General features: G+C 40.3%; 1 protein-coding gene across 5 annotated transcripts in view; it reads left to right on the forward strand.

Annotated features, from left to right (window-relative positions):
* The window catches only part of lhfpl3 (LHFPL tetraspan subfamily member 3), a 58,149-nt gene extending 46,893 nt beyond the window's left edge, over positions 1-11,256 (forward strand). For all 5 annotated transcript variants that reach the window (XM_056247483.1, XM_056247480.1, XM_056247481.1 and 2 more), the window contains 3 exons: positions 7,531-7,761; positions 9,194-9,227; positions 9,980-11,256. In XM_056247483.1, the coding sequence (XP_056103458.1) occupies positions 7,531-7,761; positions 9,194-9,210 (248 nt within the window). In that variant the 3' untranslated portion in view covers positions 9,211-9,227; positions 9,980-11,256. The remainder of the gene's footprint in view (positions 1-7,530; positions 7,762-9,193; positions 9,228-9,979) is intronic.

Genomic DNA, 11,256 nt, shown 5'->3' on the forward strand with positions numbered 1-11,256 from the left:
TTTATCAGATTTTACAATCTGGAAGTTCCCGCCTTGCAGGCTAAACTACTAGCAGTCTAGTATGTTACAGACACCTAACCCCGGCTGCTCCCGACGAGCTGGATGGCGCCTTGCATGGCTGCCGTCGCCCGTCGGTGTATGAATGAGTGTGTGAATGGGTGAATGTGAGGCAAATGTAAAGCGCTTTGGTGGCCATTGGGTCTGTGAAAGCGCTATATAAATGCAGTCCATTTACCATTTTAGCTCTTCTGGTTGAGCTGCACTATAGGGAGTTATTCACGCAGACCGGTCTCGTTCTGTCCCTCCTTATCATGTGCTTATGTACTTCACAATCCCCGGCCCGCTCCGCTGGCCTTTGTCACATGTACATATTTTATTCCCACTCATAAGGGTTCCCCGGGGTCCCCCCTGGGACTCATAGTGGATGCTTAGCACGCACGGCGTTGACCAGGTGTTCCCGTAGTGTAAGCTAGCTTACGCAATACGAGAGAACCTCTCGTAAGAGAACGAATCGGTTACCTAACGTAACCTCGGTTCTCTCTAGATGAGGGAACGAGTATTGCGTTCCTGGCCGTGCTTGTGCTACTAGCGTTCTCGCTTCATTCTATGAAAACCAGAGTTTGCAGCCTGAGAGGCGAATTTATACTCTCTGGCCACGCCCGTTTCGGCGGGCTCTGACGCATTGAGAGCAGGTCAGACTCTCATTGGCCGAGAGTTCATTCGTGTCTCCTCATAGGCTTAAGCAGTTCCCTGTGAGCGAGCCAATGAGCTGCTAGCTAGCCTGCTCATGCTCTGCTGCAGCTGAACTGCGTTGACAATGGATATTTGGCTTCAATTTCTCAGAAAAGATGAATCTTTCCCGCAGCGTAAGCTAGCTTACGCAATACTCGTTCCCTCATCTAGAGAGAACCGAGGTTACGTTAGGTAACCGATTCGTTTTCAGTCCTGATCTTGGGAACCCACCACTCTCTTATCTGACACTCAGTTCAGTTGATGGAGCTCTTTCCTAATGGCCCGATGCTCTGAATCGGGTGTGTTAAATAACACACCTGATAGTATTTTATAAGGCAACATAATGTTGCTTTCTACTTTTTGGGACAGCGTGAGGAGCGCTGGTGTCCTAAAATGTTGTCTATAGGTAGGCAGCCCACTAGGTTTTGGAGAAGAGCTAGTGTCTCACTGCTGAAGTTCAGAGTTATACATTACCATGGATGCACTGGGGTGTTTTTTTCCCTTTTTCTCTTTTACTTCTATGCTTTCCCACCACTTAAAACCTTTACTGCAAGGAAAAACAACAAGCCGCCATTCTCAGGATGAAACACAAACCCTGAGGCTCTACTCTATTCCTGCCTTGACAATACATTAAGCAGCAAACAACGGCAGCTTAGCAAGAAAGGCGAGGAGAGACATGAAGTCTTTCAACCTTGCATTATCTTCTCCTCTCTCCATCCATCTTGTCTCCTTCCCATATCGTCTTTGGTGCTTCTTTCTTCTCCTCCCATTGGTGGGATGTAAAGACATTTTCAAACAAATGCCAAGTCAACTTTTCTTCTATCCTTTACTGCTAACTTGTATACAAATGTAAGGTTGAGTATTTAAAGAAATAGTTCACCCAACAATGACAATTCTGTCATCATATACACACTCTCATGTCAACAAATAATTATGTTTGTTTTTTTCCCCCATACAACAAAAAAGCAGATATTTTGGTGAATGTTCATAATTTACAGTGTCCAATCTTCTTTTTTTCATACAATGAAAGTGAATGGAGACTGGGGCTATCTAGCTCCCAAAATGACAGAAAACAATATAAAGCTATCTTAAAAGTAGACCAGATTCACTGTATGATTTACCACTGTCAAGCCCTGACCAACAAACATCTCTGTAATGAGATGAATAAAAAAGGCTAAATCCAAAATCGCCCCCTATACCATCAAATAGGGCACTATTTGAAGGGACAGCCATTTGTAGTGGTGTCCGAAACCATAGTGGATGTCATTGAGTGCACTTCAACGGTCTTCAACAATTCAATCCCACATTGAACTGCAAAAACGAGTGTACAACCGATGTACGCTCAACAGCTGTCCAAATTCTCTTTTTCATTCACTCCTTCAAGTGAACAGTATTAGTGGACTAAAGTAGCGAATAGTAAATGAGGGTTTAGGGGGCGATTTTGGATTCAGCCAAAGACTCAAGACAGTTGTAAAAGTCGTCAGCTTTATTAAGGCCCATCCGATGAACAAACACATCTTTGTGGAGTTGTGTGAAGATGAGGCGCGCACCAGACCCTCCTCCTTCATACCGAAGTGCGCTGGCTATCAAGGGGCCAAGAGTCAACTTGTTTAATTGAACTGAAAGAAAAATAAAGGAGTTCCTGAGACTGAACAACCAGAAATGCTTGAAGAAATGGCCAATTAATTTCCTGGCTGATATTTTCAGTCTATACGAAACAAACAAGTACATGAAGAGCGCGAATGCAAATGTACTGGAATGCAAGGAAATCATTGACGAATTTGAGCATAAAGTGGAATTCATAAAGAGTAAACTGATGAAATGGGGTGTAAAACGCTTTCCATCTCTTCTCAAAGAGGCTGAGGGAAATTTACCTAAATCCTTGAGCAAAGAGTTTACGTCACATGGAACTGCTACAGGAAGAGATGAAGTCACTATTCGATGAAGTTCAGATGTCGATGAACATGTTCCAAATGCACATGGGTAATGGATCCAATCACCACAAAGGAGGAGGACGTGGATTATTTAGGAGCAGAGGATGAGCTCTTGGATGTTAAGACAAATTCTCTTCTAAAGAGATTCTTTACTGACCTCGGGTCAGGTACAATTTTGAAGGATTTTGGATGTTAAAATTGGGGTCTCCTGGAAAAAAAGGTTGGGAACCACGGATATAGACTACATTTATGGAAATTTCCATTGCATGGAAAAGAGCAGCATGAACATTCTTCAAAACATCTCCTCTTGGAAACTACATTTCCCCCTTCCCATAGGAGATTGAAAAGAAATGAAGGTGCGTAAATGATGATAAAATGTAAATGTCTGGGTGAATAATTTCTGAAAGGGACAGCCTGTATATTTTAACACCCTGTGTTCTGGACAGGACACCACCTAATCCCCCCAGCAAGGGGCTTCATCGATAAATCGTTGGCTGAGATTACAGGATAGCATGAAAAATAGACATGCAGAGAAGAGGAAAGACTAAGGGTATCACAAATGTATCTTTCCTTGCGGAAGCATGTTCTCTCACACGCAGAATCCTCCGTGTTTATTTATAGCCTCTATCTACAAACACATCTCGGATGTGACACTCTCAGCATCTGCATTCAGAGCACTCTCACTGACCCAGATGCAGCATGAGTGCTCGCTGCCAGCAAAATCAAAGCCCTCACAATGCAACCGCAGTCGAATCTATAAGAAAAGAGCTAGCGATAGCACAGAACCACGAGGTTGCCTTTCCCATAATCTATTCTGCTGCATCTATTACATAAAAATAAGAGAAAATGGGATAAAAAAGACAACTTGTCTTTCATAAGATGGTTGAGATAAGGACAGCTCATTATCAGAGCTCAGCTGTGTGTGTCTCTTCGATAACATTGAAAGGTTTAGCTGAAGAGCTCCTCTTCATTATGTGTGTGTGGTGCAGTGCTGCAGGCTCTGGAGAGGATGTGTAATGAGAGAAAATGCTGATGTTTTCAATTATTTAGAAGCATTTCCCACATACTGTGTCCATGAATACGGTCAGTTTTAAAGCAATACACTCAGCAACCTTTACTTCTGCGCTGCCATCAAACAGTTTTGCAAAAACAACTGTTTCTAAACAAGTTTCCTAAACACTTCGGCTACGTCTACAATAACCCGGATACATTTGAAAACAGCGTTTTCGTTTCAAAGCGCTCTCCGTCCACACTAGTTTTCAAGCGTTTTCCAAAAGTTTCTCATCCACACTGAAACGTTGGAAAAAGCTAAATTCACCTTACTGCGCATGCATGTGTAAAACCTCATAAAAGCTCGATACAGACGGAACAGACATACATAATATAAAGTTCTCATGCTATTCTTTTGGCAGGATCATTTTATTTAGCAAAATATCTTACCATTCACTGATGTGTCCAGGTCGCACTCAGTCACCATTATTATGTTTGGTCTAAAACGCAACTGCTCTCATGTTTTGCTGCAGGACTGTAATATGAAGAGTGTACAAAGTAACATAGCTTTAACAACATTGTGAAAGTGAATGGCACACAACAGGCACAAAAAATAGCAGTATAAACAAACATATCATATTTATAGGTTCAATATGCATCACATGACTAAACATGCGTCATCGTTTTCAAATATACCTCCATTTTCACAGTCCACACTGCAACGCGAAAACGGTGTTTTCAAATTTATCCACTTGGGAAAGCGTTTTCAAAAAGCTCAGTTTTTGCAGGACTAAAACGCTGTCTCAGTGTGGACGGAAGGCAAAAATGAAGAGAAAAATATGCGTTTCCAAACGAAAACGTAATAGTGTGGACAAGGCCTCATCTGTGGTCAAAAAAACTGTGGTTCTCGTCCAAACTTGCACCATTGCTAGTCAGAAATTGACAGAAGTCGTTGGAAGGCATGGAAATAAACCATTTGTTTTCTTTTTCTATTTCAATGAAATCTCACACTGAAATCTCATTGGTCCAAAATCCTGCTCGGATTAAACATCTAATATGTTCTGATTGGTTGTGACAGTGTTGCGTCGTGCTCGTGCAGCATTTTCAATTTCAGTGTGCAAATTGCTTGAAAACTTGCCATGTCGCACCTGGATAGCATACGGTGTAACAACCATAAGAACTTCTTAGACAATCACGAATGCAGGACGGCTGGTTACACAAGTGACAGCCTTAGTGGCACTGCCATAAAAAGTCCCAAGGAGAAACCTGTGAACCCGCTAGAGTGACTGCAGTGAAAATAAACTGTGGACGCAGGGATGCGGGTGATTGGCTCTCAGCTTTAATGTGATTACTATACTGCTGATGGCTATTAGTATAATGATGATGAATGTCTTTTTAAGTTTTGCTTATTAGACACACAAGCCAATAGATTAAAGCGAGAGAGGTATAGGATGTAGGAAAAGGCTTTTAGTGACTGTTCATTTATCTAGCGATTTTTTGAAATAGTAAACTGTGCGACAAAGAAAAACAGGAGATGTGTTAATCATGCCCGATTCGTTTGGCTGGATCCGTATGTGAGCTTTGCTAACTCTGATAATACCACTTTTCTTCCTACTCGCACCTGTTTAAGTTTCTTTTTCTTTTCTTTTTTTGACTGTGTTAAAACATTTGGTTTGATTGCTTCTACTGTCCTCCTAATTTGTAAGTCACTTTGGATAAAAGCATCTGCTAAATGATAAAATGTCAATTTAAAACTGTCTCCCATTCAACTAGATATGCTGCTTTCAAGTCCTGCTAGGAAGTTCCTTTTATTGGTTCTGACGTTGTAATTACTACATGATGTGCATTTAAGTGATTTTGGTCGGAATAAAGAGTTGGGTAATTTCATAGTTTCTTTCTCTTTTCACGTTCTTGCAATGGCAGGAAGCGTTTTGTCACTAAAGCCACATAATGAAAAGCAAAAGATGTAACTGATGCTTTGTTTATTTACCATTTTCTCATTGCCACAGAAAATGATGGGAACAGTAGCGCGGTCAAAGAAGACTGTCGCCTCATAAACTAGTCCAACTCGCAGGCAGGTGTGTTGGAGCTAAACTCTGCAGGACGGCGGCGCTCTAGGAGCAGGATTGGAGACCCAAGGACAATCCTGGGTGTGTCCTTGCCTACGGCAACTGGCATAGTCCATTGCAGGGCTAACTCACTTTCATAGGCAATTTATTGTCTCCAATTCACCTATCCTGCATTCCTTTTTTTTTAATTGAGAGGGAAACCGGAGCACCCAGAAAAAAATCCACGCCAACACTCAAACTCCGAGACTAACAGGGGGGCTTCTTGATGTGAGGTGACAGCGGCCCTGTACCAAATGGTACACTTCATATGCATTGTTTTTTACAATGGCTGTCGCCATGCACGTGTCAGTAAAGTCCATGAGACCGTAGGGTGTCCCATATTTTAGATTTCAAAAGGGTGCTCGCGAATGACCCCTTTGCGGTCGATATGTGCCTTCGATGCCCACTTTTGGCAAGTCCACATTGAAGCCAGCTCCGCAGCTGACTTCTTCCCGACAGCCAAAGCGGCGTTACGGTACGAAAGTGTAGACTTGTAGAAAGACCGCGAGGGGTGCCATTTGGGAAAGGGCCAGTGTTACCCACAATGTTTGTACTCAACTGCACCCAATACTTCTTTAACACATCACCAACTTAAAGTCAGGTCTCAAAAAAAAAACCCATTGTGGTGTCTGTCTTGTCTCCAAGTATAATTAAGCCTAGCATCAAATGCTGCGTTATAATTGTCATAATTAGCTTGCTTTCAAATCGCTCTCGTGGTACTTTGATGTCACAGTGTCGCTTCAAGACGAACACACCTTATATCTGCAGTGGTCAGATGGTACAGCAGCCACATTGAACAAGTCATAGCTCTCAGAAAATTACGAGTTCACACTTTGTAATTACAAGTTCTACAAGCTTTTATCAGTTCAAAATCATTTCGGTGATCACGACATGGCGTGAACGCACCTAAAGTCTTTCGTCGTGTAACTGAAGAGAAGCCCTGATGACATTATAAATGATTCCTCTTGTGTAACGGATTGTACCTGAAGAACACTATCCATGCATCAAATCTGGCACATGCAGTATTCACCTTTCTGAGCACTATGTCTTCTAGGATTTACCATGACTAGGCCCTGTCTGATACTCCTGAAAAATGCAGTTTTCTATTCTCAATTCATCAGGGATGCTGTAGGCGCCCACAGCTGCTGCTGATCTGAGGTCAGATCTATTACTTGTCAGGTGAAATGTGTAGTAATGGAAGGGTAACGCAACTCATGAGCTTTCACAAACTGTAGCTAGACAAGTGTTTCTCAACCCTGTTCCTGGCAGCACATCAACAGTACAAACTTTTCCTTAACAAACACACCTGAATCAACCCTTTGACGCAGGACTTCCTGAACAATTGTGGACAAGGAATCAGACTTTTTGGGGGGATCTAGGGACCAGAATATAATGGAGACCTTGAAGTCAAGTCTTGTTACTATCAAGCTAATTTTGCTATTTTGTATGGCATGCAAGTGTTGCAAAAATGACTCATAGCAGCTGTAAACAGAGTGCGCTTTGTGTGTATGTGTGTGAAAATAAATTGGGGGCTCGCCCGGTATTACGGTACCTCTCTCCTCGTTAATCTCAGCTGTCAGCCATGTCATAATCGAACAAACAAAACTTCCATGACTTCTTTCATCTGAGCTCATTTTGTTCCCCAGCTTACACTCTAGAACCGCCATCTATCATATCACTCGAGTACAGAAATGAATTCTGCTGTTGATTAAATCCATAGAACTATTTTTACCTGGAGAACTCAAAATGGCCGCTTTCTCTCTCAGGTACGTGTCTGGTGTTGGGCTGCATGATATATCCTGACGGATGGGATGCTGATGAGGTGAAGAGGATGTGCGGAGAAGGGACGGACAAATACACCATCGGAGCATGCTCAGTGCGCTGGGCGTACATCCTGGCCATTATGGGCATCCTGGACGCACTTATTCTCTCTTTCCTGGCCTTCGTTTTGGGCAACAGGCAGGATGGACTCATGTCTGAGGAGCTGCTGGGAGACAGTAAGATTAACATTATTTTGTCTTTGTGTTGTCTTACCATGGGAGGGATATCTGTTTGCATTTCAAAGGTATCTCTGTCAAATTGAGTGTGGAAATTTGTGTGTGACCTCTTATTGTCCAAAATAATTGAAAGAGTGTTGAACAAAATGAGGTTATACACAATTCATATCTCTCAAAACTAATTCGGGGCAGGATAAAAATGCAAAAAGATTTTATTATGCATGAAATTTCTGAGTTGTACCTTTGATGAAAACACCATTTGGTTGTGAAATCCAAGTGTTATCTTCTACTTGCTATTGTTAGTCAGTTACAGATGGTACCAGCGTCGGTTGTATTAGACAAATATTTGTATATATTACAATTTGAAATATAAAAAAAATAAAAAAAGGGAGAAGTTAACCAGAAGTTTATATTCAAACTCTTCTGTGTGAAAGAATGCAGAATTTGGCTTGGCTAATTTTGTGTATTTTAGATACACAGACATCATATGATTTAATTATAATCACAAACTGCATAATTTACATAAATTGAGAATTACACACTGGATTCTCTATTTCTCCCCATAAATGATAACGTGCAGCTGTTGTGCCAGTCGGTCCAAATCATTCATTACGAGACGGAGCCAGTCAGCCAGAGGCAGCCAGATCAATCGAGGGCAAACCAACCTGAGAAAATAAGACAGAGCGATGATCATTAAGGAGAGAATCAGATGATAGAGCTGTGGAAATGAATGAGATATGAAAAGAAACGTGTAAGAAGAGGAAAGGAGCAAGTGAAGGAAAGGTAGAATTTAGCATAGACTGGGGTTAATTGAAGCCTGGGGCTCTGGACCCAGCCATGAATTACTAATGACTGTTTACACAGCTTGCTGTCAGACCGTCTATATTAATCACAGGCACAGCATCAGCTGGAACCCATGCTATGCTGAACCGCACACCTGGAACCAAGCGCTGTTTATGGATATGGACTATAAAAAGCTTCATATAATGAATTTAAATGAAAGATGGACTCCTTTTCCAAGAAGCTCTGGTCCATTATACAATTATCTTTGATAATACATAATGGCAATGAAAGACACTTATAGATGTGTTAAGGTTTTATGAAACTGACGAGTTGTACACTGCGAATGGTGATTAAGGGTGTTTGTTTAAGGATGAATGAGCAATTCGCTTCTCCTTAATAATAATTCTGCAGAAACAGAATATGTAATGGCATATTTTGTGATGGCACATGATGGTGTTGGTGCCATCTAGTGGAAATTACTGGTTATAATTTCCCCCCAGCTAGAAAACAGAAAACAACAAACAAAAGGTCTATTTAATGTATGTATCAACTGTGACAGAATATTTATGCTGCATTTGGAAATGACTATGGATTTAAGCAGTGATTTTTGCTTTAATTTCGATGGACTTTTCTCTTTTTTTCTTAACAGAGAGTGGAAATGCATAGATGCCAGATACACTCAGGTGAGTCTCTATTACTTTAAAAGGATAGTTCACCCAAAAATGAAAATTCTGTCATCATTTACTCACCCTCAAATTGTTCCAAATCTGTATGAGTTTCTTTCTTCTTTTAACACTTTTGAAGAATGTTGGTAACCAAACAAAAAGTTGATGTGCCTCATTGACTTCCATGGTATTTTTTTTCTCTCCATATTATGAAAGTCAATGGGGCCCATAAACTGTTTGGTTACCCGTATTATACAAAATATCTTCTTCTGTGTTCAGCCAGAAGAAATAAATTCATACAGGTTTTGGATCAAATCGACGGTGAATAAATGATGACAGAATTTCCATTTTTGGGCGAACTATCCCTTTCAAGACCCCATGAAATGGTTTGACGTAATATTCTTTTCTTTGTTGAAACAGGAAGTTGTACTGGGACGAATTTTAATGTTTAGTTTTTGAAAATTTCGACATAATTTACTCAACATCATGTTTTTTGTGTGTGTTTTTTTTACAATTTTTTTCATTTTATGCTACACAAAATAAATGATTTTTTTTTCTCAATACAATGAAAGTCAATGGGGTTCAAATGTTGTCATAGACAAAAATGGTCCCACAAAATGAAAATAGTCTCTAGGTTTAAAACAATGTGGGTGAGTAAATGATGACAACCTTTTCATTTTTGGGTGAACTCACATTTAGCTCACATGTTTGGATTTCTCATGTATAATCCTGTGAATTTACAGTAAAACATCCCTTTTATCTGTTTTCAGGTGTTTCTGTCTCGTTTAAGGAAAATCATTATGTGAAATCACAATCCAGCTTTACCCATCATCCTGAGGGCAGGAAGCCTGACTGCAACGGTTTGAAACAAAACGTTAAAGCAAAGGATGCAAACAGGGTGAATGGAGTTTGGGAACTCACTGCTTTTCTGTCCATATCCCTTCTTTTCACTTCACTCCCTGGAATTGCAAATAAACAAAAATCCCTACCCTAGTTTGATTTACCTGTGCTACTAACATGATAGGGCAGCTAATGCACCATTTAGAAGCAACTTTGACTTGGATTAATAAAAAAAGAAAGAAAAAAAGTTATTTAATTTACGTTGTGTCCTCTTCTTCAGGCCTGCATTACAATAATGTTAATATTTTGTGATTTAAGAATTACTATAAAGCACTGTTCTATTTGACTGAATTCGCCAAGTATACTAATATAGAAGAAAGCGTTCACAGGCTTGCATTGTGGGATTACACTCCGGCACAAAGCTGCAACAGACATTCCTAGCCTGTTAGTATTTCTCTGTGTCACTATCAGCCCTGGGAAGAAAAGAAAAAAAAAGACAAAAAAGGGACACTGAATCATGACCACTTTACTGAGAGCCAATTTACATGCAACTGATCATTTATCGGGTTTCAAATGTACAGTTATTTCACCACAACACTATCCAACATTGTTTAAAGGGGTATGTAAACAGAAGGTTAGAGTTCACTGTTAATATATAATAAAAAAATAATGTCAAAATTAGGGGCAGACTTCTTTGCCATTAGTAATTGTGCACAAGCCAAGTATATACAGAAGTAGGAGAGTGTTTTAGGTATTATGTATTGAGTGTATATGTTGAATTTCTGTATGTCTCTAATTCAATATTTACTTCTCGGCAGTGTTGGTGCTGTACAGTTATGTGTGCCATAATTATGATGTTCTCAGCTGGTACCGTTTTGTACTCTTGGTATAGTCATTCTGTCCCACCAAGATAAACGAATGCCAATCAAAAAGAAAATGTCATGAAAAAACCTGGAGGATGTGGCTTCAAAAAGCAAACACCAACACGCCCTCCCTTCTTGGACAGCTGAAGAGTTTGGATGATACTGGATGAAGTTCTGAGGGGTAAGAAAAGTGAAAGAAAAGATGTTTTGCTTTATTTATTGGGTGTCTGTCTTGTCAGATGTTGTATGTAGAAAATGATGTAAATACACCATTACAATGTATTAGCTATAAAAGTTCATTAAAGACAATTCACCCACATTAATGAATAAAGATTTTACCTCTA

Source organism: Rhinichthys klamathensis, unplaced genomic scaffold (assembly GCF_029890125.1).
Source record: "Rhinichthys klamathensis goyatoka isolate OS25496 unplaced genomic scaffold, OSU_Roscu_1.1 h1tg000048l_1, whole genome shotgun sequence".
In the NCBI taxonomy this organism is placed as follows: Eukaryota; Metazoa; Chordata; class Actinopteri; order Cypriniformes; family Leuciscidae; genus Rhinichthys; species Rhinichthys klamathensis.